This window comes from Cinclus cinclus, chromosome 30 (genome assembly GCF_963662255.1).
Source record: "Cinclus cinclus chromosome 30, bCinCin1.1, whole genome shotgun sequence".
Taxonomy (NCBI): domain Eukaryota; kingdom Metazoa; phylum Chordata; class Aves; order Passeriformes; family Cinclidae; genus Cinclus; species Cinclus cinclus.
In genome coordinates this window covers 3419321-3440078 of record NC_085075.1, presented here as the reverse complement: position 1 = coordinate 3440078, position 20758 = coordinate 3419321, and the positions used below count along the sequence as shown (strand labels likewise).

The 20758-nt window shown below is 60.5% G+C and overlaps 1 protein-coding gene across 1 annotated transcript; it reads left to right on the top strand.

Annotated features, from left to right (window-relative positions):
- The first annotated feature begins 2376 nt into the window (after nt 1-2376).
- Nucleotides 2377-20758, top strand: COL2A1 (collagen type II alpha 1 chain). Its single transcript, XM_062510858.1, has 55 exons — nt 2377-2404; nt 4538-4960; nt 6653-6853; nt 7523-7539; nt 7745-7777; nt 7903-7935; nt 8060-8113; nt 8322-8423; nt 8809-8886; nt 9177-9221; nt 9304-9357; nt 9447-9500; nt 9619-9672; nt 9756-9809; nt 9893-9946; nt 10113-10157; nt 10248-10301; nt 10408-10452; nt 10575-10628; nt 10708-10806; nt 10934-10978; nt 11249-11347; nt 11731-11784; nt 12304-12411; nt 12577-12630; nt 12721-12819; nt 13390-13443; nt 13575-13673; nt 13753-13806; nt 13957-14010; nt 14219-14272; nt 14365-14418; nt 14511-14555; nt 14815-14913; nt 15007-15114; nt 15203-15256; nt 15361-15414; nt 15543-15596; nt 15680-15733; nt 15804-15911; nt 16029-16082; nt 16174-16227; nt 16682-16843; nt 16929-17036; nt 17223-17330; nt 17509-17562; nt 17737-17844; nt 18196-18249; nt 18356-18463; nt 18581-18634; nt 18755-18862; nt 19060-19348; nt 19521-19708; nt 19970-20212; nt 20612-20758. The coding sequence occupies exons 1-55, from the start codon at nt 2377-2379 to the stop codon at nt 20756-20758; spliced, it is 4824 nt and encodes a 1607-aa protein (XP_062366842.1).

Sequence of the window (20758 nt, the reverse complement as noted above, 5' to 3'; positions counted from 1 at the left end):
AAGCCCTCATTAATTAATTAATTAACCCATAGGCCCTGCTGGGCTTTTTTTTCCAGTTAAAAAAAAAAAAATTCCCTCGAAATCTCAAAAAAAAACTCAAACCTGATCTCCCTTCAAACCTTGGGACCCTCTACCCAGCCCCCATCAAAAAAATCCCTTTTAGGGTTGGGGTTTTTTTGGGATTTTGGGTGGTTTTGGTGGTTTAATTTTTTTTTTCCTGGATTTATTTATTTATTGGGATTTTTCCGGTTCTGGGACACAGGGGCGGCTTTGTCCCCGTGGCTTTTGGGGCCCTGGCTCTGTGCCACCCCAAATAGGTTTTTTTTTTTTGGGGGGGGGGATGGGGGGATGGGAGATTCTGCCATCAAAGGATCCTAAATCCCGGGTTTTTTTTGCCTCTTCCTTGCTTCAGACAGGGAAAAAAGAAGGAAACTTTAATAATTTGGAGCTGGATGAAAATCCTGAATTCCAGGCATTCAGGAGCAAAAATCCCAAATTTTGGGAGGGGGGTGTCCTAAAAAATTAAAAGTGAAATAACTCCCCCTACATGGAGCAGCCCTGAGAGGAAAAGTCCGGGAATTCCAGGGGGAAAAGCAGCTTTGGGAATGGAAGAAATCCCTAAAACGACCCCAAAAAATTGCAAAGAATCCCCAAAACCCATTCATTCCATTCCAAACATTTCATCCTGAATTCCCAGGATTTTGCTCGAAATTCACAATGATTGACCCAAAAATACAAACCACACAAAGAATATCGCCAAAATATTTTTAAAATATAAAAAAATAAGCAAAATAATTTTAAAATTCACCATAACGTTTAAAAATTTTAAAAACCAGAAATATAAAAATACACAAAAATATCCCATAAATATGCAAATATACATAAAAAATCCAAAAAATGCCAGACAATATTTGAAAAGTGCACAAAAAACCCTTCAAAAATTAAAAACCCTCCTGAAAAAATTAAAGACTGAAAAATATCCTAAAAACACACAGAAAATAGCAAGAAATATTTTTTACCCAAAAAATGAAAAAAAAAACCCACAAACCAATAAAAACATTTTAAAATAAAAAATAAATCAAAATAAACCAAAATAAATCTAAATAACCCCCAAAAAATCCCTGACGGGGCCCTGACTCCCCCCCCCTTGCTCCCTGAAAGGATCCCTTTGTACCTTTCCCAAAAAATCGCCTTTTCATCCCAGAAAAGAGGGAGGAGGGAACAGAGGAGGAGGAGGAAGAGGCCACGCGCAGGGGGAAGGCTTTGACCTCATCCCTCAAAAATTCCCGGTTTTTCCCCCCCATTTCGGGCCCCTTCCCACCTTTCCAGGGGGAAAAGGGACAAAGGGGCTCTGTGCGACAAAACCCCCTAAAATGAGGCAAAAAAGGGAATTTTGGGGATTCTACCCACCGGGAAAAGGAGGACAAGGGAAGACTCTAAATTGGAAAAAGGAATTTGGGGCCAGGATTTGGGATTTTGGGGTTTTTTAGGGATTAAATGCATATTCTGTGTCCCTCCAATTACATTTTTGGGGAGTAAATTCGCCCCAAAATCGAGTTTTCTATTGGACTTGGGGTCTTCAAAATTGCTTTTATTGTGTGAATTCACCCCAAAATTAGAGATTTTGGGGGGTTTGCCTGCCTAAGATTGGGGATTTTGGGGGTTTTGCCTCCCCAAAACTGGAGACTTAATGGGGTTTTGCATCACCTAAAAAAAATCAATTTGAGGTTCAAAAAATAGATCATTTTAATATTATTAAATAGTAATTTTTAATTGGAGTTTTTATGGTATAATTTAAAATACAGAGTGAAATGGCTGCAAAATTAGGAGGAAAAAATTAAAATTTGGTGTTTTGGGGGGGACAAAGATCCTTTTTCTTCTCCCCAATCCAAAAGATCCCAGGAAATATTTGGGGGCAGATCTGAGGTTATTGCGAGGTGTCAGATGGAAATAATTCAATTTGGTGAGTTTTTGTGTTAAAAAACCACCCTTTTTGAAGGGAATAATAAATTCCTGGCTCCTCCCCAGTGAGGAATTCCCTCTCTGGGTTTGGGGTTTTCATGGGATTGGGTGGTTCGGGAAAGTGGGGAAAAATTGGGAGGGAAGAGAGGAAATGGGGGGAAGTGGGGGGAAAATTGTGAGGAAAATGGGATGAAAATGGGGGAGAAATAGGCAAAAATAGGGGGAAATTTGGGTAAAAAGGGGCTGAAATGGGACAGAAATTGGGGGGGAAGAGAGTAAAAATGGCATAAAATTGGGGAACTGGGCAAAATTAGGAAGAGAAGGGGGGAAATGGGTGAAAATTGGGAAAAATGGGGTATAAGTAGGGGGAAAATGGGAAAAACGGGGCAAACATTTGGGTAAAAGTGGTGCGAAATGGGTTTGAAAATTGGGCAAGATCGGTGTAAAAATGGGATTAAAGTAGGGCAAAATGGGGTAAAGAATGGGGCAGAAATGAGATTTAAATGGAATGTAAATGGGGTAAAACGGGACCAAACTGAGTAAAAATGCGGCTAAAATGGGGCAAAAATGAGGCAAAATTTGGGGAGAAATGGAGGAAAACGGAGCCAAACTGAGACAAAAATAGGGCAAAATTGGAGTAAAAATGGGGGGGGGGGGGGGGGGGGGAATGGCGAAAAAACGGTAAAAAATGAATTCCCCTTCACTCCCAGAGCGGTCTTGATCCTAAATTGGGGGATTTGGGGAATCTGGGAAAATTTAGTCCCAACTCCATGGGGACAGGGCCGGGGGAGGCTCGCGGGCGGTGACCCCGGGGTGGGGACAGCAGAATCCCATGGGGACAATGGGGCGGTGCCACCCCTGGGCCGGGTCCAGCCCAAAACCCGCCCCCGCCCCGCCCCCATCCCTGGCTGGGATCCGTCCATTTTTGGGATGATTTGACCCCAAACTGGGATTGCTCGATCCCAAACCCCTCACCCCGCTCCGCCCTCCCCCCTACCCCAGTCCTCTCTGTCCCCTCTCTGTCCCCTCTCTGTCCCCTCCCTGTCCCCTCTCTGTCCCCTCTCTGTCCCTTCCCTGTCCCCTCCCTGTCCCCTCTCTGTCCCCTCTCTGTCCCCTCTCTGTCCCTTCCCTGTCCCCTCCCTGTCCCCTCCCTGTCCCCTCTCTGTCCCCTCTCTGTCCCTCTCTGTCCCCTCTCTGTCCCCTCTCTGTCCCTTCCCTGTCCCCTTCTGTCGCCGGGCTCTGGAGAGGCCATCAGGGACTGGGTCCGAGGGAAAAAACCGGAGGTCGTGGCTTTACCTCTGCCACCGCCTCTTTCACCAGTGCCACCGGTGTCACCAGTGTCTGTCACCGGTGTCACTGGTGTCACTGGTGCCACCTGCATGTCCCCACTCCGAGGAGAACGGGAAGCGATGTCCCCACCCCACAGCAGGGGCTGCACCGATCTGCTGCCCTCACCTCGGTTTTGAGAGAGTTTTGGGGGGATTTGGGGGATTTGAGCCCTCCCTGGCCCTGTCCCGGCTCTGTCACTGTGGGGACAGCGGCGGAACCCCCCAGAAATTGGGGAGAGGTCGGGCAGCGCCTCCCTGGCCGTTTGATTTATTCCCAAGTTTTCTGTTCCATTGGAAAGCAGCAGCGGGAGCCAAGGCCTGGCCTCAATCCCAGCCAGATCCGGCCACGCTGAGCACTCTTCCACCTGCTGGGGGTGGCAACCCCGAAATCCCCCAAATCACCCTCAATCCTCCCCCCGCCCCCAACTCCTCCCAAACCCTTCAAAATCCCGCCCAAAATACCCCCCAAACCCCCCCCCCCAAATCTTCCCCAAAACTCCCTCAAATTGCCCCAAAATTCCCCTCAACCCCCCCCAAATTCCCCTCAAAAGCCCCTCGAATCCTCCCCAGAGCCCCCTCAAATTCTCTTCCCCCCCCCAAATCCCGCCCTAAAACCCAAAAATTTGGGGGAGTTCTATGGGGCCTTTGGGGGAATTTTGGGAGGTTTGGGGGAGGGGATGGTCCCGGGCCCCGATCCAGGCTGGGCAGTTCAGGTGAGGGCTGTGCTGGGTTTGGGGTCGGGGGGGTTTCCTTGTGTCCCCCACCTTGATCCCACAATTGCTGCCGGGAATTCCGCCGGGAATGGGGACAACGAAACGGGGGAGGGGTCGGACTGAGCCCGAGGGGGCCCCAGAGAGGGGCGGGGATTTGGGGACACCACGAGGGGGCGGGAGACGACGGAGTTGAGGGGGGGGGAGGGGGGTCCCGTCCCGGGGCGGGGTCGAGGGTATCCCGATTTTCCCAGGACCCAGGAATGGGGATGGGATGGGATGGGATGGGATGGGATGGGATGGGATGGGATGGGATGGGATGGGATGGGATGGGATGGGATGGGATGGGATGGGGTGGGGTGGGGTGGGATGGGGTGGGGTGGGGTGGGGTGGGATGGGATGGGATGGGGTGGGGTGGGGTGGGGTGGGGAGGGGAGGGCTGCGCCGCCTCACCCCCGGCATGCCCCGAAACCCCACATCCCCCAAAGCCCGCATCCCTCAAACCCCTCATCCCCCAAACCCCACATCCCTCCTCAGTCCGGGTCCCTCCGCCCGCTCTCGTCCCGGTGGTGGCCGGGGGAGGGCCCGGGGAGGGCTCGGGAGGGCCGGCCCGGCTCGGGGGCCGGGGGAGGGTCCGGGGCCACCGGGGGAAGGTCCGGGGGGCCCGGCGGGGCCGGCCCGGCTCGGGTTACAGCTCCGGGGGGCGGCGGGGCCGGGACTTAAGCGGGGCCGCGGGGCCGAGCGGGCACTGCCGGCCCCGGGCGCGGATCGGGCGCAGCCGTTTCGCTATGCCCGGACACCGCCCGGCCCCCGGCGGCCACCGCTCGGTCCGCAGCGGCCACAGCACGGAGCCCGCAGCCACCAGCGCGGTCCCCGGAGCCGCCCCCCGGCCGGGGCTCCTGCTCCTCCTCCTCCTCCTCTGCCTCGCCGCGGCCGCCGCAGCGCAGGACCGAGACCTCCGTGAGTGGTGGGGATGGGGACGGAACGGGGACGGAGCGGGGACACAGAGGGGTGAGGGATGGGAAAGGTTTGGGGCATCGCCGGGGGAGAGAGTGAATGGGACACGTTGAGGGAAGTTTGGAGAAGGGGAGGGGGGGACAGCGTGGGGACAGCGGGAAACAATGGGGACAGAGGGGAGACGTAGCGGAAAGAGGATGTGGGACAGCGAGAGGACATCGGAGGACACTTAAAGGGACGTTTTGGAATGGACAGGGAACGTTTCAGAGTGGAGGGGGGGACAGCTCGGAGAGTGGGGACATCGGGGGACAGCGTGAGTACGGTGGGGAAACTTTCAGTGTGGCGGAGAGGGGACAGACCGGAGTGTGGGGACATCGGGGACTGCAGGAGGAGGGTACGGAACAGCAGGCACGCTGGGGGACAGCGGGGGGATCCTGGGGGACAGCGTGGGGACACTGCGATGAAGGCACAGGGTACGGGAACAGGGGGAAAGTTTCGAGGCAGTTCTGGGGACAGCAGCGCGGGGGGGGGGGGGGGGGGGGACGACACCGTGGGACAGCGCAGGAACACCGGGGAAAGTGTCAGGGAAATGTGGGACAGCCTTGTTGGCGGGGGGAGGGCAGTGGGAGACAGGGAGAGAGACAGGGGGACCTCACGAGGTGTGTTGGGCACATCGGGAAATGAAGTGGAACACGGAGGACAGCGCGGGGGACACCCGGGGGAATCCTGGGGGACAATGGGGGGCCAAGGTGGCGACGCTGGGGGACAGCTCGGGATCCAGGTGTGTGGCGTTGACGGAGTTCAGGGACAGTGGGGACGGACAGGGACAGCCTGGGACAGGAAGGGAACAGCCTGAGATGGCCGAGGGGGCACAGGTGGGACATGGGAACAGCAGGTGACGGTAAAGGGACAGAGGGACGGCCGGGGAAGCAGGAGATGAGGTGGAGCAGGGGTATGGTGGGGACAGGCTGGGGACAGTGAGGTCCGGTTGGGGTCATAGGGTCCGGCTGGGGACAGGGGATCCACTGAAGGCCAGTTCTGAGCTGTGTCCTAAGGACATCCCTGGAGACACTGGGGACATTCCAGGGACCCTGAGGACACCTGGAGACCCCGAGGCACCTCCTGGGTACACCGGGGCACCTTGTGGGGACCCTGGAGGATCCCCGGGACCCTCCAGGAGCACCCGGGTACCGCCGGGTCAGCCGTGAGTTCAGCCTGGGGACACCAAGCCCCCTTCTCCCCGACCCGTGGGGACACTGGTGCCACCAAAGCTGTGAGGACCCCGGGGACACTCGGGGAGATCCGGGGGAGGGGTGGGCGGGTGTCGCTGCTCGGGGCTGTGTCCCCTTCATTGCTTCAGGGCCCCTTCGGGGGCTCAGAGTGGGGCTGGCAGTGCCACCACCCCGCTGCTGCCTGTCCCCGAGCTGTCCCCCCTCACTAGGGATCGCGGGGCCCCTTTGGCGTCCCCTTCTGCTGCTCAGGATGGGGCTGGCAGTGCCATCCCCCTTATCCCGCGCTGTCCCCCCGCTGTCCCCGCGCTGTCCCCGCAGCCGAGGCTGGCAGCTGCCTGCAGGACGGGGCTAGAAGTGCCACCGTGTCCCCGCGAGTGTCCCCGCGCTGTCCCCACATTGTCCCCGCGCTGTCCCCGCGCTGTCCCCGCGCTGTCCCCACGCTGTCCCCGCGCTGTCCCCGCAGCCGAGGCTGGCAGCTGCCTGCAGGACGGGCACCGCTACAGCGACAAGGACGTGTGGAAGCCGGAGCCGTGCCGGATCTGCGTGTGCGACACGGGGACAGTGCTGTGCGACGAAATCATCTGCGAGGAGCTGCGGGACTGCCCCAGCCCCGAGATCCCCTTCGGAGAGTGCTGCCCCATTTGCCCCACCGAGCAGCCCAGCGGTTGTAATTTATTTATTTCCTTGAATTAGCGAATTAATAAATAAATTACCCGGCCATGGATGGCGCCATCCATGCGGCAACGCGGGGAAAAGGCAACTTCACCCCGAAACAACCGGGGGAAATCGGCCCCAGGGGGAAAAAAATCATCGAGGTTTTTAACCCTGGTTGGAAATTTGGAGGTTTTGGGGGATTTTAGATGGGAAAAATGGGGGAAAGGGGTGTGGGAGAGGATTTTGCACCCCCGGAAGAAGGGCTTTGGTGGAAATCCCCCGAAATTGTGGGAATGCACCCCAAAATGAATGGAAACCCCACAGAAAGCCCCAATCCGGGTTCCCAGTTGTGGGATTTCACCCCAAAATAGAGGAAAAACCAAAACCTGCTTCCCCCAAACCTCCAAAACCCCCAAAAGTTGCCTTTTTTAACCCTTTCCTGCCCCTGCCCGGGGAGGAAGATTAAAGGGTTGAGCACTCCCCAAAAAGCCTCTGAACTGCCCCAAAAAAGCCCCCTCGACCCTCTCGCTGCTGGCCCCGCTTTGGGGGAGCTCCCAGTGCCCTCCAGTTTGGCCCAACAGCCCACCCAGGATGGAGCCACCTCGTGTTGCCCCCACCCCAAATTCATATTCCCCCATTAATTTATCTTTATTTTTCTTTTTGGGGGGGTTTCCAACAGGACAGCCCGGCCCCAAGGTGAGTGAATTTGAGGGGCAATTGTCCCAAATTTTGGGGTGGTTTTGGGGCTTTGGGGGGAATTTTGGGGCAGTTTGGGGGTCTCTGGGTTTATCCCTTTCTTTGCCTTGGGAGGCTTTCAGGGAGATTTTCTGCTCAACCCTGGGGGGCAGAGAGAGGAATTTGAGGGCAGTTTTGGGGTCTCACGCTTTGCTTCTCCTCGCAGGGACAAAAAGGTGAACCCGGTGACATCAAAGATGTGAGTGGGGGGGAGACCCCAAAAAGGGGCTAGGGCAGGGGGGCGGGGCGGTGGGGTTAGAACACCCCAAAATGGGCTGGGACCCTCCCCCAGCCCTGATGTCCCCCCCGTTTGTGTCCCCACAGGTCGTAGGACCCCGAGGACCCCCAGGCCCGCAGGTGGGAGCAGCTCCAGGCTGGGAAATCTCTGGAATGTTTGGGGGGACGGGGGAGGAGTGGGAGAGGGGGGGGAGGGGATTCCTGACCCCCCCTCCTCCATCCTGTTCTTCCCCTCCCCCCACAGGGCCCCGCAGGTGAGCAGGGACAGCGAGGGGATCGCGGCGAGAAGGGTGAGAAGGTGAGAGGGACCCCCAAAATCGCTAAAAATCCACTGGGAACGCCCCCCCCCCCATCGACAAAAATCCCCTGTGACCCTCCTCAAATCCTCTGTGAAATCCTAAAACCCTCTCTGAGCTCCCCCCAAAAAACCCCAAAATCAACTGGGAGCCCCCCAGAATCCCCTGTGGTTCCCCCAAATCCCTTTTTTTTTGTGCCTCCCACCCCAGGGCGCCCCTGGCCCACGGGGCAGGGATGGGGAACCTGGAACCCCAGGAAATCCTGGGCCCCCCGGACCCCCCGGCCCCCCAGGACCCCCTGGCTTGGGGGGGGTGAGTATTTGGGGGGGAGAGGGGGGATTTTGGGATGGGAAATTGATGGGATTTTGGGGGGAAATTGAGGAGATTGGTGGGGGGGAGTGAGGGGAATTTAGGTGGGTTTCCTGGAACTTCGGTGGGAATTGAGGGGGATTTTGAGGGGATTTTGGAGGGTTTTGAGGTGCTTGGGGGGGGGGGGGTTGAGGAGATTGGGGAGGTTCTGAGGGGGTTTTGAGGGATTTTAGGGAATTTGGGGTGGTTTTGAGGGAATTGGGTGTCTTGATTGCAGCAGAAGGGATTTTGACAGGAATCGGGAGGTTTTGATGGGAATTGGGTCTTTTTTGAGGGGATTTCAGGGGTTTTGGGGTCTTCAGGGTGCTGACCCCGCTTTCCCTGGCAGAACTTCGCCGCTCAGATGGCCGGGGGCTTCGATGAGAAGGCCGGAGGGGCTCAGATGGGCGTCATGCAGGGTCCCATGGTAATGTCACCCTAAAACACCCAGAACCCCCAAAAGCCCCCAAAATCCCCTTCACTCCCCCAAAAATTTCTATAAACTTCCTCCATATCCCCTCGATTCTCCCAAAATCTCATCAACCTCCCCTTAAATTCTCTAAATCCCCCTGGCCCCCCTCCCCACACCCCCACACCCCCGTGCAGACCGATCCCATTTGAGACTCCGACTCCAGGACACCCCAATTCTGGGGGTTCCCCGACTTCGGTGTTTTCGGGGGTGTGTCCCCCCCGTGTGACATTGCTGTATTTCCCCAGGGCCCCATGGGACCCCGAGGCCCCCCCGGCCCTTCCGGCTCCCCCGTGAGTATCACCCCCCACCCTCAAATTTTGGGGTGTACAGGCCAGCTGATGCCACCCTGCTGATGTCACTTTGTCCCCACAGGGACCCCAAGGATTCCAAGGCAACCCCGGCGAGCCCGGCGAGCCAGGCGCTGCTGTGAGTGTCCCCAAATGTCCCCAGCCCTCCCCAAATCAGGGCACTGCTCCCCGCAGTGCCACTCACTCCCACCTCTTTGTCCCCTTCAGGGTCCGATGGGTCCCCGGGGACCTCCGGGACCTCCTGGCAAACCCGGTGATGACGTGAGTGACATTCATGACATTCAGCCACAGTGGCAGCTGCCGAAGCCGGGTTGAGAAGGGACAAAAAGTGACATTTCTGTGTCCCCCCGACCGGTCAAAAATCCCATTTTTCCTGCAGGGCGAGACTGGCAAACCCGGGAAATCGGGCGAGCGTGGCCCCCCCGGCCCCCAGGTGAGCGCAGCACTGGTGGCCCCGCGACAAAGCCACTGTTGTCCCCTCCCTGTCCCCAACTCTCCGTTCTGTGCTGCCCACAGGGCGCTCGTGGCTTCCCCGGGACCCCCGGCCTGCCTGGAGTCAAAGGCCACAGGGTGAGTGTGTGTCCCCTCCCTGTCCCCGTGTCCCCTGGAGTGGCTCGGTCATTGTCACACCCCAGTTGTGTCCCTGTCCCTAGGGCTACCCAGGCCTGGATGGCGTCAAGGGAGAGGCGGGAGCACCTGGAGCTAAGGTGAGAGGGGGTGACAGTCCCTGGGGGTGGGGGCAGGGGCAATTCCCTGGGTGCAGTGACTGTCTCTGTGCTGGGGTGACTGTCCCTTGGCTCCGGTGACCGTCCCGGTGACACTAGGGGACCGTGCCCATCCCCACCCCATGCTCACCTCTGTCCCTCCCCGCAGGGCGAGTCCGGCTCCCCCGGCGAGAGTGGCTCCCCAGGGCCCATGGTGAGTGCAAAAGGGAAACTGAGGCACGGCCGGGTGCGCTCGGGAAGGGCCAGCACCCCCGGCCTCACCCGTCACCCTCTGTCCCCACAGGGTCCCCGCGGGCTGCCTGGAGAACGAGGACGCCCGGGCCCCTCGGGCGCTGCGGTGAGTGCGGTGTCACCTGCGGCTCTAGTGGCACCCGGGGGTAGCGGGGGGGACCCGGTCCCCGCCCTGGGGACCCCCCGTGACCCTCGGCACCGTCTCCCCGCAGGGCGCTCGTGGAAATGACGGCCTCCCGGGCCCAGCCGGACCACCTGTAAGTCCATCCGAGGGGGTTGGCGTGTCCCTTGTCCTTGTGTCACCCCCCCCCAGAGGACAGTGGGGTCCCTCAAGGCCCCCCAGAGCCCGGGGGGACCCTCACGCTCCTCTTGCCCCCAGGGTCCCGTCGGCCCCGCAGGAGCCCCCGGCTTCCCTGGTGCCCCCGGCTCCAAGGTGAGGGTACAGGGCTGGTCCCGGTGGGGACAAGAGGGTCCCGATGTCACTCCTGACACTCTCTGTCACCTCCCCCCAGGGTGAAGCGGGTCCCACCGGCGCACGAGGACCCGAAGGTGCCCAGGGGCCCCGCGGAGAATCCGGGACCCCCGGCTCTCCCGGCCCCGCCGGTGCCCCCGTAAGTCCTTGTGTCCCCTTGCCCTGGTGGCTTTGTCCCCCCGCGTTGTCTCAAGAGCTGGGAGCGGCGGGGACGGGGCCGGATCCGGGGAAACTGAGGCACGGAGCTCAGCGGGATCTGCTTGTAGGGAAACCCCGGGACCGACGGCATCCCCGGAGCAAAGGGATCGGCGGTAAGCGGGGACGGCGACAGGGGTGGAGACTTGGGTGGGGTCAGGGAGGGGGATGTGGTGTCTGCTGTCCCAGTGACAGTCCCTGGGGATGGGGACAGGGACTGGCCCGGGGTGAGGAGCAGGTGCCGAGTGCTGCGCTGGGATTTGGGGACATTTGGGTCCCCTGGGGGTCAGGAGGCACTCAGGCATGGGGGACCCTGGGGGACCCTGGGGACACTGAGGGGGACACAGGGCTGTTGCGAGGTCCCTGACATCCCCTGGTGTCCACAGGGAGCTCCAGGCATCGCGGGCGCTCCAGGATTCCCCGGCCCCCGCGGCCCACCCGGACCCCAGGGAGCCACTGGCCCGCTGGGCCCCAAGGGACAGACGGTGAGAGACCCCCGAGGTACCCGCGGGGACCCGGCCACGCCCGGTGACCGCGCCCCGGGCACTGACCACGCCCCGGGCACTGACCACGCCCACATACTCGTTGGTGACCACACCCCTTCTGGCCCAGGCCACGCCCCTTCACACCTTCCTCCTTTGGGTCCTCTTCCCAAAGTCACCCCGGGGTCACTCCCGGGTCACTCCAGGGCCACCCCTGGGTCACCCCTGGGTCAGCCCTGGGTCACCCGGCCCTGACCCCCTAAGGGGACACTGGGGGTGGGGAATGGGCTGAGAATGGAATGGGATGGGGACAGGGACCTGGAGACCAGGCCAGGGATGGGGTGGGACAGCTGTGGGGACTCTGTGACATTGTCTCCCCTCCCCAGGGCGAACCCGGCATTGCAGGATTCAAAGGCGAGCAGGGACCCAAGGGAGAGACGGTGAGTTTGGGCTGGGGGACACCCAGAGCCCCTGGGCGGGAGTCCAGCCCCAGCCCTCACTGCCCACTGAGTGTCCACCCCTGGCCCCTCAGTGTCCATCCCAGTGTCCAGCCCCATCCTAGTGTTCATCCCAGTGTCCAGCCCAGTGTCCGTCCCCAGCCCAGTGTCCATCCTCAGTCCCTATCTCCCCTCCAGTGCCTCCTCACCCCTAACGAGCCGTTCTCCTAATGAGGCCCCTCGAGGGGCAGCGTCCCCCTCCAGCGGGGGGGACGGTGGCCAGGGGGACAGCGGGACAATGGCCGCAGTGTTCGCGTGTCCCCCCTTGGGGACGTTCCCCCCCCTTGGGGACATTCCCCCCTCGCCTCATTAACCACCATCAATGGGGCCCCGCCGAGCCCGGCGCCACCGGGGACACGAGGGGGACACAACGGGGACTCGGATTTATGGGATTTGTCCCCGGGGGGGTCGGGGGGGGGGGGGTGAAGGCTCCTTGTGACCCCTTTTCCTCCTTGTCCTCAGGGCCCCACAGGACCCCAAGGCGCCCCCGGACCAGCCGGGGAGGAAGGGAAGAGAGGAGCCCGCGGAGAACCCGGAGCTGCTGGACCTTTGGGACCACCTGGAGAGAGGGTCTGTGGTGCCTTCCACCCCAAAAACCAACCCTGATTCCAAAAAACTGACCCCAACACCAAAAAAAACAGCCCTGATCCTGAAGAATCGACCCAAATCCCAAAAATCCTCCCCTCAACCCTAAAACCCTCCCCTGACCCCACAAATCATCATCTTCCCCCACAGGGTGCTCCCGGCAACCGTGGCTTCCCTGGGCAGGATGGGCTGGCCGGCCCCAAGGTAGGACTTCGGGGACACTGAGGGTGTCCTGGGGGTGACAACCCCAAACTGACCTCAAATCATCCAAACTGACCCCAAATCCCCCCACAGGGGGCCCCGGGCGAGCGTGGCCCTGCTGGCCTGGCCGGCCCTAAAGGAGCCACCGGCGACCCCGGACGCCCTGGAGAGCCTGGCCTGCCTGGAGCCAGGGTGAGGGACAGCGGTGACCCCAAAAATGGGGACAGGGTGGCACCTGTGTGGTCTGGGGGATGGGGGAGGGGGGTGCTTTGGCATTGGTTAAGGCACTTCTAGGGTCAATGAGGTGATTTTGGGGCTGGTTAAGGTGGTTTTGGGGTCACTAACCTGCCTTTGGGGTTGGCTAAGGCACTTTTGGGTTTGGTTTAAGGAGATTTTGCGGGTGGCTAAAGTGTTTTGGGGGTCAATAAAGGGATTTTGGGGGTGTTAAGGAGCTTTTCGGTTGATAGGGTGGTTCTAGGGTTGCTTGTAGTACTTTTAGGGTTGTTTAAGGAGCTTTCGGCGTTAAAAGCTTATTTGGAGTTGTTCTTGCCACTCTTTGGTACTAATTAAGAAACTTTGGGGTTAATTAAGATGCTCTCTGCTACTTCAGACCCTCTTTGGGGTTCCCATGGTGTATTTGGTGTTCCCAAAAATCCTCCCTGCTCTTTGTGGGGAACACAGGTGCCCTTTGGGGTCACCCATGGCCATGGGGTCAGGCCCCCGATATGGGGGAAGGTCCCCAAACCCTTTTTGTCCCCACAGGGTCTCACGGGCCGCCCTGGGGATGCTGGGCCTCAAGGCAAAGTCGGCCCCACGGTGAGTGACACCCCATTAGGGGTTTGGGGTATGGGTTTTGGGATGGTTTGAGGTGGTTTGGGGTTTGGCATTGTTTGGGATTTGGAGTTTTGGGTGGCCTCCTGTCCCCACTGACCCCGCTGTCCCCACAGGGTGCCCCCGGTGAGGACGGACGCCCTGGACCCCCCGGCCCCCAGGGGGCTCGGGGCCAGCCTGGCGTTATGGGATTCCCTGGTCCCAAAGGTGCCAATGTAAGTATGGACCCTTTTTCCTCTAAAAATACCTGGGAGTTCTTGAGGCTGGAAGCCCAAATCCTCAATCCTTTTCTAGGGTGAGCCTGGAAAAGCTGGTGAAAAAGGACTTCCTGGAGCACCGGGGCTAAGGGTGAGGTTTTCTGCCCCCACAAACCCAAAAAATTCACATTTTGGTGCCACTCCACCCTAAAAGCCACCTAAGGGGGAAGCTGAGGCACAGGAAGCAGGGGAAATGGGATTTATGGGATTTGGGGCTCAGTAAGGCTCCCCTTCTCTGTAGGGACTTCCTGGCAAGGACGGAGAGACTGGAGCCGCCGGACCCCCGGGACCTGCCGTGAGTGCAATGGGTCAAGCTCCAATGGGACTGGGGCTAAAACCCCAGATTTGGGCTAAAACCCCCCTGGATCTGCCAGGGGATCCCAAAACCCACAAATCTCCAGCCCTCGTGGTGCTGGGGCTTGTGGGATCCCCAAAATCTTGGGGTGGAGGAAGTCTGAAATCCCAAAGGTTTTTGGGGTCCTTGAGCAGCATCCGTCCTGCAGGGCCCAGCAGGAGAGAGGGGAGAGCAAGGAGCCCCCGGCCCCTCTGGCTTCCAGGTGAGCACAGGGATTTGGAGTTTGGGGTGGTGCCACCCCAACCCCCGGGATCTTGCTGTCACTGTTCTCACGTGGCTCCTGTCCCCTCCCAGGGGCTGCCAGGGCCACCAGGTCCCCCCGGTGAGAGCGGCAAACCCGGAGATCAGGTGAGACCCCTCTGTCCCTACCCCCCAGGTGGGATCAAGATCCCCCAAATCCCCCAGGTCTGGCCCCAAACCTGTTTGTCCCCTTCCCACAGGGCGTTCCTGGAGAAGCTGGAGCCCCGGGGCTTGTGGGTCCCAGGGTAAGTGTCACCTGTTACCTGGGGGGTCCCAGAGTGTCACCTTTGGGGGGTCCCAGTGTCACATCCTTCCAGCCTGGGGACGTGCTCATCCCATGGAAACTTCGGGGGGTCCCAGGGCCTGGCTGTCCCCAGGGCCACCAGCTCCGTGCTGCTTCTGTCCCCATCCCGGTCCCTCCCAGTTCCTCCAGGGCAGCCCTGCCCACCTGCCCTGGTGCCACCCATGCCGGTGTCCCTGCTGAGCTGTCCCCACTGTCCCCAGGGCGAGCGCGGATTCCCTGGTGAGCGCGGCTCTCCCGGCGCCCAGGGCCTGCAGGGGCCCCGCGGCCTCCCCGGCACCCCTGGCACCGACGGACCCAAGGTGGGTGACACTGGGGACAGCGCTGGGTGGCTCAGTGCCAGCATGGGGGGATGATGGGACAATGTCCCCAATAACGTCCCTTTGTTGTTTTAGGGTGCCACCGGCCCCGCCGGCCCCAGCGGTGCCCAGGGACCCCCGGGGCTGCAGGGGATGCCTGGGGAGAGAGGAGCTGCTGGCATCGCCGGTCCCAAGGGAGACAGGGTGAGTGATAGTGACATGGCGGTCATGGGGTGTCACTAGTGCCACCAGGGCTCAGCTGGGCTCACACCGGCCCTGTCTGACTCCACAGGGAGACGTCGGAGAGAAGGGACCTGAGGGGGCCCCCGGAAAGGATGGAGCTCGCGTGAGTAGGATGGGAATGGGGCAGGAGGGGGGCTGGTCAAGGACATTCATGGTGGCCAGCCAGGGGCACTCATGGTGGCCTCACTGTCCCTTCTGTCCCCACAGGGTCTGACCGGTCCCATCGGCCCCCCTGGCCCTGCTGGCCCCAACGGTGAAAAGGTGAGACCAGGGTGGCCCTGCCAGTGCTCCCACGGAGACAGATCCCTCCCGATCCCCAGGACAGATCACACCCGATCCCCAGGACAGACTCCATCCATCCCCCACAACTCCCCCTCCTTCCTTTCCAGGGCGAGTCTGGCCCCCCTGGCCCATCTGGAGCCGCCGGTGCCCGCGGTGCCCCTGTAAGTGCCACCTGTCCCCTTGTCAGTGCTGGCAGTGCTACATTTGCCCCATTCCCTTGATTTTCACCCCGTTTCCCCCACAGGGAGAGCGTGGAGAGCCCGGAGCCCCCGGCCCTGCCGGATTCGCTGGGCCCCCGGTGAGTTCTGTCCCCAGTCCTTCCCAGTGTCCCCAGTGGCTGCTGGCCACTGACCGTGGCTCTTTCCCAGGGTGCCGATGGCCAGCCTGGAGCCAAGGGCGAACAGGGGGAGCCCGGCCAGAAGGGCGACGCTGGAGCCCCCGGGCCTCAGGGTCCTTCTGGGGCTCCTGGACCACAGGTAGGTCCAGCCGGGAGCCCCAAAACTTGGGCTGAGCCCTTGCAGGGGTCCCTCATCCCAGGAATTCCAGGAATCTCCATGTCCTGACTGTCCTGATCGGTTTTTGTCTCTTCCCAGGGCCCCACTGGTGTCACCGGTCCCAAAGGAGCCCGGGGCGCTCAGGGACCCCCAGTGAGTGGGGAGGGGTGGGGGAGGAGATGGGGAGGGGGGAGGGATAGTGGGGGAGGGACAGGGTCTGATCTTCTCTTCCCTCCATCCCCAGGGAGCCACCGGATTCCCTGGAGCTGCCGGACGTGTTGGACCCCCTGGTCCAAATGTGAGCTGGGGAGAATTGGGGTCACTGGGGGGAACTGGGGTCACTGGGGGGAACTGGGGTCACTGGGGGAAGATGGGGTCACTCAGAGCAGCCTGAATCACTTGGGAAGATCTGGGATTGCTCAGGACAGTTGGAATCACTGGGGAAAAACCGGGATCATTTGGGAACAACTTATTTTGGGATAGTCAAGATCTCTGGGATCACTCGGGACAGTCGGGATCAGCCAGGATCACTGACCCCCAGCTTCGGGGGCCGGGCAGCCACCGCTCCCCACAGTTTCCCCAAACCAAAGCCTACCCGCGTGCCATCCCCTTCCAAAGGGACATTCCCAGTGCTCCCCAGTCCCCAAGCAGCGCCAGGACTGGATCAGGAATGGGATCGGGAATTGATCAGGGATGGATCAGGAATACAGAAACCCCTCCTGAGTTCCCTCTAACTCCGATCTCTCCTGCAGGGTAACCCCGGCCCTCCCGGGCCCCCCGGCTCCGCAGGCAAGGATGGCCCTAAGGGCGCCCGGGGCGATGCAGGACCCCCGGGCCGAGCAGGGGACCCGGGGCTGCAGGGCCCCGCTGGCCCCCCCGGCGAGAAGGGCGAGCCTGGCGAGGACGGCCCCGCGGTATTTGGGAGTTGGGGTTTGGGGACGCCCTCCGGACCCTCCGGCACCCCCCCGAGCGGCGCTGACCACCTTCGTGTCCCCGCAGGGTCCAGACGGTCCCCCAGGTCCCCAGGGGCTGGCAGGGCAGCGCGGCATCGTGGGGCTGCCGGGGCAGCGTGGCGAACGTGGATTCCCGGGGCTGCCCGGACCCTCGGTAAGTGAAACCCTAAAAAAAACCCAAAAAACCCAATCAAGCGTGACACATTTTCCATACAAATTTGCTGTCGATGACAGACAAAAAAGGTGAAAAAGCCCCAATCTGATATTTCCCTACCTTGGAGCACAGATCCCTCATCCTGGTCTCACTCATGGTGGGGGGTTTCCTGGTGTTTTTTTTTAGGGAGAGCCTGGAAAACAGGGAGCACCTGGATCTGCCGGTGACCGGGGACCCCCCGGGCCCGTGGGACCCCCGGGGCTGACGGGGCCGGCCGGAGAGCCCGGCAGAGAGGTAGGAATATTGGGAATGTCTGGAATATCCAGGGTGGATCCCTGTCTGATGCTGGGCAGGGACAGCCCTAAGGTTGATCCCGGAAAATCCCGGCGTGTTTTTGCCATAAGATTTTGCCTGGAAAAAGGAGTTTCCCCCCCCATCCCAAAGGCAAAAGCTGAATTCCTCTTCTTCCCAGGGAAATCCCGGCTCTGACGGACCCCCAGGCAGGGATGGGGCGGCTGGAGTGAAGGTGAGCTCATCCCGGATTTCTCAAGCACCGGAATTCCCGTGATCTCCTATTATCCCTGTGCTCGCTCCCATCCCAGAGCCAGAATTCCTGACCCCACTCCCTTGTCCCGGATCTTTCCCAGTCCCATCCAAGGGCCGGAATTCCCGGGATTCCTGACCCCATTCCCTTTCCCAGGGCGATCGTGGGGAGACTGGCCCCGTGGGCGCTCCTGGAGCTCCCGGCGCTCCTGGCGCTCCGGGCCCCGTGGGACCCACTGGAAAACAAGGAGACAGAGGAGAGACGGTGAGCAGGACACGGCAGAATGGGGGAAGACGGGAATTACTGGGAATCATCCTGAATCCAGGGCATGGAGCTGTTTGGGATCATCTGGGAATGGCACCAGGAGCAGCTCCAAGTGTCTTCCTGAGGATCCCTGGGAGCCTGGTTTGGGATCTGCCTGGAAGCTCCAGGAGCTGGAACTGGGAATGAACTGGAAACCCCAGGAGATAAAACTGGGAATATCTGCAGTGCCCTGGGCAGTTGGGAACATGAAATCCCACATCCCACGTCCCAAACCCCATGCCCCACATTCCCACACCTCCATTCCCAAATCCCATTCCCGCTGTTTTTGACTCCCATTCCTTTCTCTGGCAGGGTGCCCAGGGTCCAATGGGTCCCTCCGGCCCTGCTGGTGCTCGGGGGATGCCGGTGAGTGATTCCCACCAGGAATTCCGAGGATCCCGGTTTGGGATGGCGGTTTGCCATCCTGGTTTGGCATCACCAGCGCTCCTGACCCACCGTGTCCCCCTTGCAGGGTCCCCAGGGGCCACGCGGTGACAAAGGCGAGGCGGGCGAGGCCGGCGAGCGCGGCCTGAAGGGGCACCGGGGCTTCACCGGGCTCCAGGGGCTGCCTGGGCCCCCCGTAAGTGCTGGGATTTGGGATCACAGACCCCCATAAATCCTAAATCCCATATCCCACACCCCTAAATCTCACATTTTCCATGGGATCCCAAATCCTCCAAACTCCCATCCTTCCCAGGGTCCTTCTGGAGACCAGGGTGCTGCCGGACCTGCAGGCCCCTCTGGGCCCAGGGTAAGTCCTGGAATTTTGGGGGGGGGAAAGGAGAACAGGAGGCACCCCTGGACTGGTGCCACACCTGGGGGTGGCAGCCCCATCCTTGCTGTGCCCTCAGCCATTTTTGGTGTTTTTCAGGGTCCCCCAGGTCCCGTGGGTCCCTCGGGCAAGGACGGCTCCAATGGGATGCCTGGACCCATCGGCCCCCCTGGACCCCGTGGGAGGAGCGGCGAGCCCGGCCCAGCGGTGAGCGGGGACAGCGGGAGAGAGGGATCCTGCAGGAAAAGGATCCTGTGTGTGAGAGGGATCCTGTATGAGAAGGATCCTGCAGGAGAGAGGGATCCTGCAGGAGAGAGGGATCCTGCAGAAGACACAGGGATTCAGTGGGGCAGGGGGATCCAACCCCCAGCAAATCCCCCCATGACCACTGTTCCATCCCGCAGGGCCCTCCCGGGAACCCCGGCCCGCCCGGCCCCCCCGGGCCCCCCGGCACCGGTATCGACATGTCGGCGTTTGCGGGGCTGGGGCAGCCCGAGAAGGGCCCCGACCCCGGGCGCTACATGCGGGCAGACGAGGCGGCACCGGGGCTGCGGCCACACGACGCCGAGGTGGATGCCACGCTCAAGGCCCTCAACAACCAGATTGAGAGCATCCGCAGCCCCGAGGGCTCCCGCAAGAACCCGGCCAGGACCTGCAGAGACATCAAACTCTGCCACCCCGACTGGAAGAGTGGTGAGAGAGAGGCTCTAGCCTGGAGTCCCATTTGTGTCCATCCCTGCCTCCATCCCCGTGTCCCCCCCTCTTCCTGTCTCCTCCACCGCCCACCTGGACACCAAGGACCATGCTGACCTCCTCGCTGATCCCACCACCGTGTGCTCACTCAGTCCATGCCCTCCGACCACAGGTGATTACTGGATCGACCCCAACCAGGGCTGCACCCTGGATGCCATCAAGGTCTTCTGCAACATGGCCACGGGGGAGACGTGCGTGTATCCCAGCCCCGGCAGCATCCCCAGGAAGAACTGGTGGAGCAGCAAAGCCAAGGAGAAGAAGCACGTCTGGTTCGCTGAGACCATCAGCGGCGGCTTCCACGTGGGTGTCTGGCCAGGACGGGCATGGAGAACACACAGGGAAAAGGGGTGGGCGGGAGTTTTATGGGAAAGTCAAAGCTGATGTCCTGCCTTGGAGTGAAATTTATGGGTTTTGTACCAGAACTGGTTGATTTAGAGGCTTTCATGGAAATCTTGGCATCAGGCTGTGATACCTACACCCTTCTGGGCAAGCAAACCTTGGGAATTCCCCCAAAATGCCTCCCCAAAAAAAGCCAGCTGAGGGCCTCCCTCCTCCCTGCAGTTCAGCTATGGCGCTGAGGACCTGGCTCCCAACACGGCCAACATCCAGATGACCTTCCTGAGGCTGCTGTCCACCGAGGGCTCCCAGAACGTCACCTACCACTGCCGCAACAGCGTGGCCTACCTGGATGAGGAGTCGGGCAGCCTGAGGAAGGCGCTGCTCATCCAGGGCTCCAACGATGTCGAGATCCGCGCCGAGGGTAACAGCAGGTTCACCTACAGCGTGCTGGAGGACGGCTGCACGGTGCGTGCCGCAGAGCAAAGGGGGGAACCGGGGCAGCATCTGGGAATCGTGGGGTTAACGGGGTTGGGAGGAAGCTCGGAGGTCAGTGAGGGTGACCCCTGAGGTGACAGTCTTGTCACCAAGCGCCACCAGGCTTTGTGTCACAGCTCCAGCGGGCTGTGGTGCTCCAGGGATGGGGACTCCAAACCCCACTTTCCAGTGTTTTCCCACCGAAAAAACGCCGGAAAGCACAGCCCTTCGGGTTTTAAGGATGACACAGGGCTCAAACTGAGATGGGGAAAGTTCTAGAAGGTTAAATAACCCCATTTTCCCAAAGCTGATGATAAATTTGTGCTCAGACTGGGATTGGGAAGGTTCTGGAGGATTAAATGAGCCCAATTCTGCCTGTTTTTCCCTCAGAAACACACGGGGAAATGGGGCAGGACTGTCATCGAGTACCGCTCACAGAAGACCTCGCGCCTGCCCATCGTGGACATTGCACCTATGGACATTGGGGGCCCCGAGCAGGAGTTCGGGGTGGACCTCGGCCCCGTTTGCTTCTTGTAA

What these genes read in the sequence shown, in the direction of transcription:
- COL2A1 (XM_062510858.1), top strand. Translation starts at nt 2,377, where the DNA reads ATGGGTTTGAAAATTGGGCAAGATCGGT. An exon ending in CTGGCACCGACGGACCCAAG is followed by an intron (nt 14,914 to 15,006) that starts GTGGGTGACACT and finishes TTGTTGTTTTAG; the next exon opens with GGTGCCACCGGCCCCGCCGG. An exon ending in CTGGTGCTCGGGGGATGCCG is followed by an intron (nt 18,250 to 18,355) that starts GTGAGTGATTCC and finishes TCCCCCTTGCAG; the next exon opens with GGTCCCCAGGGGCCACGCGG.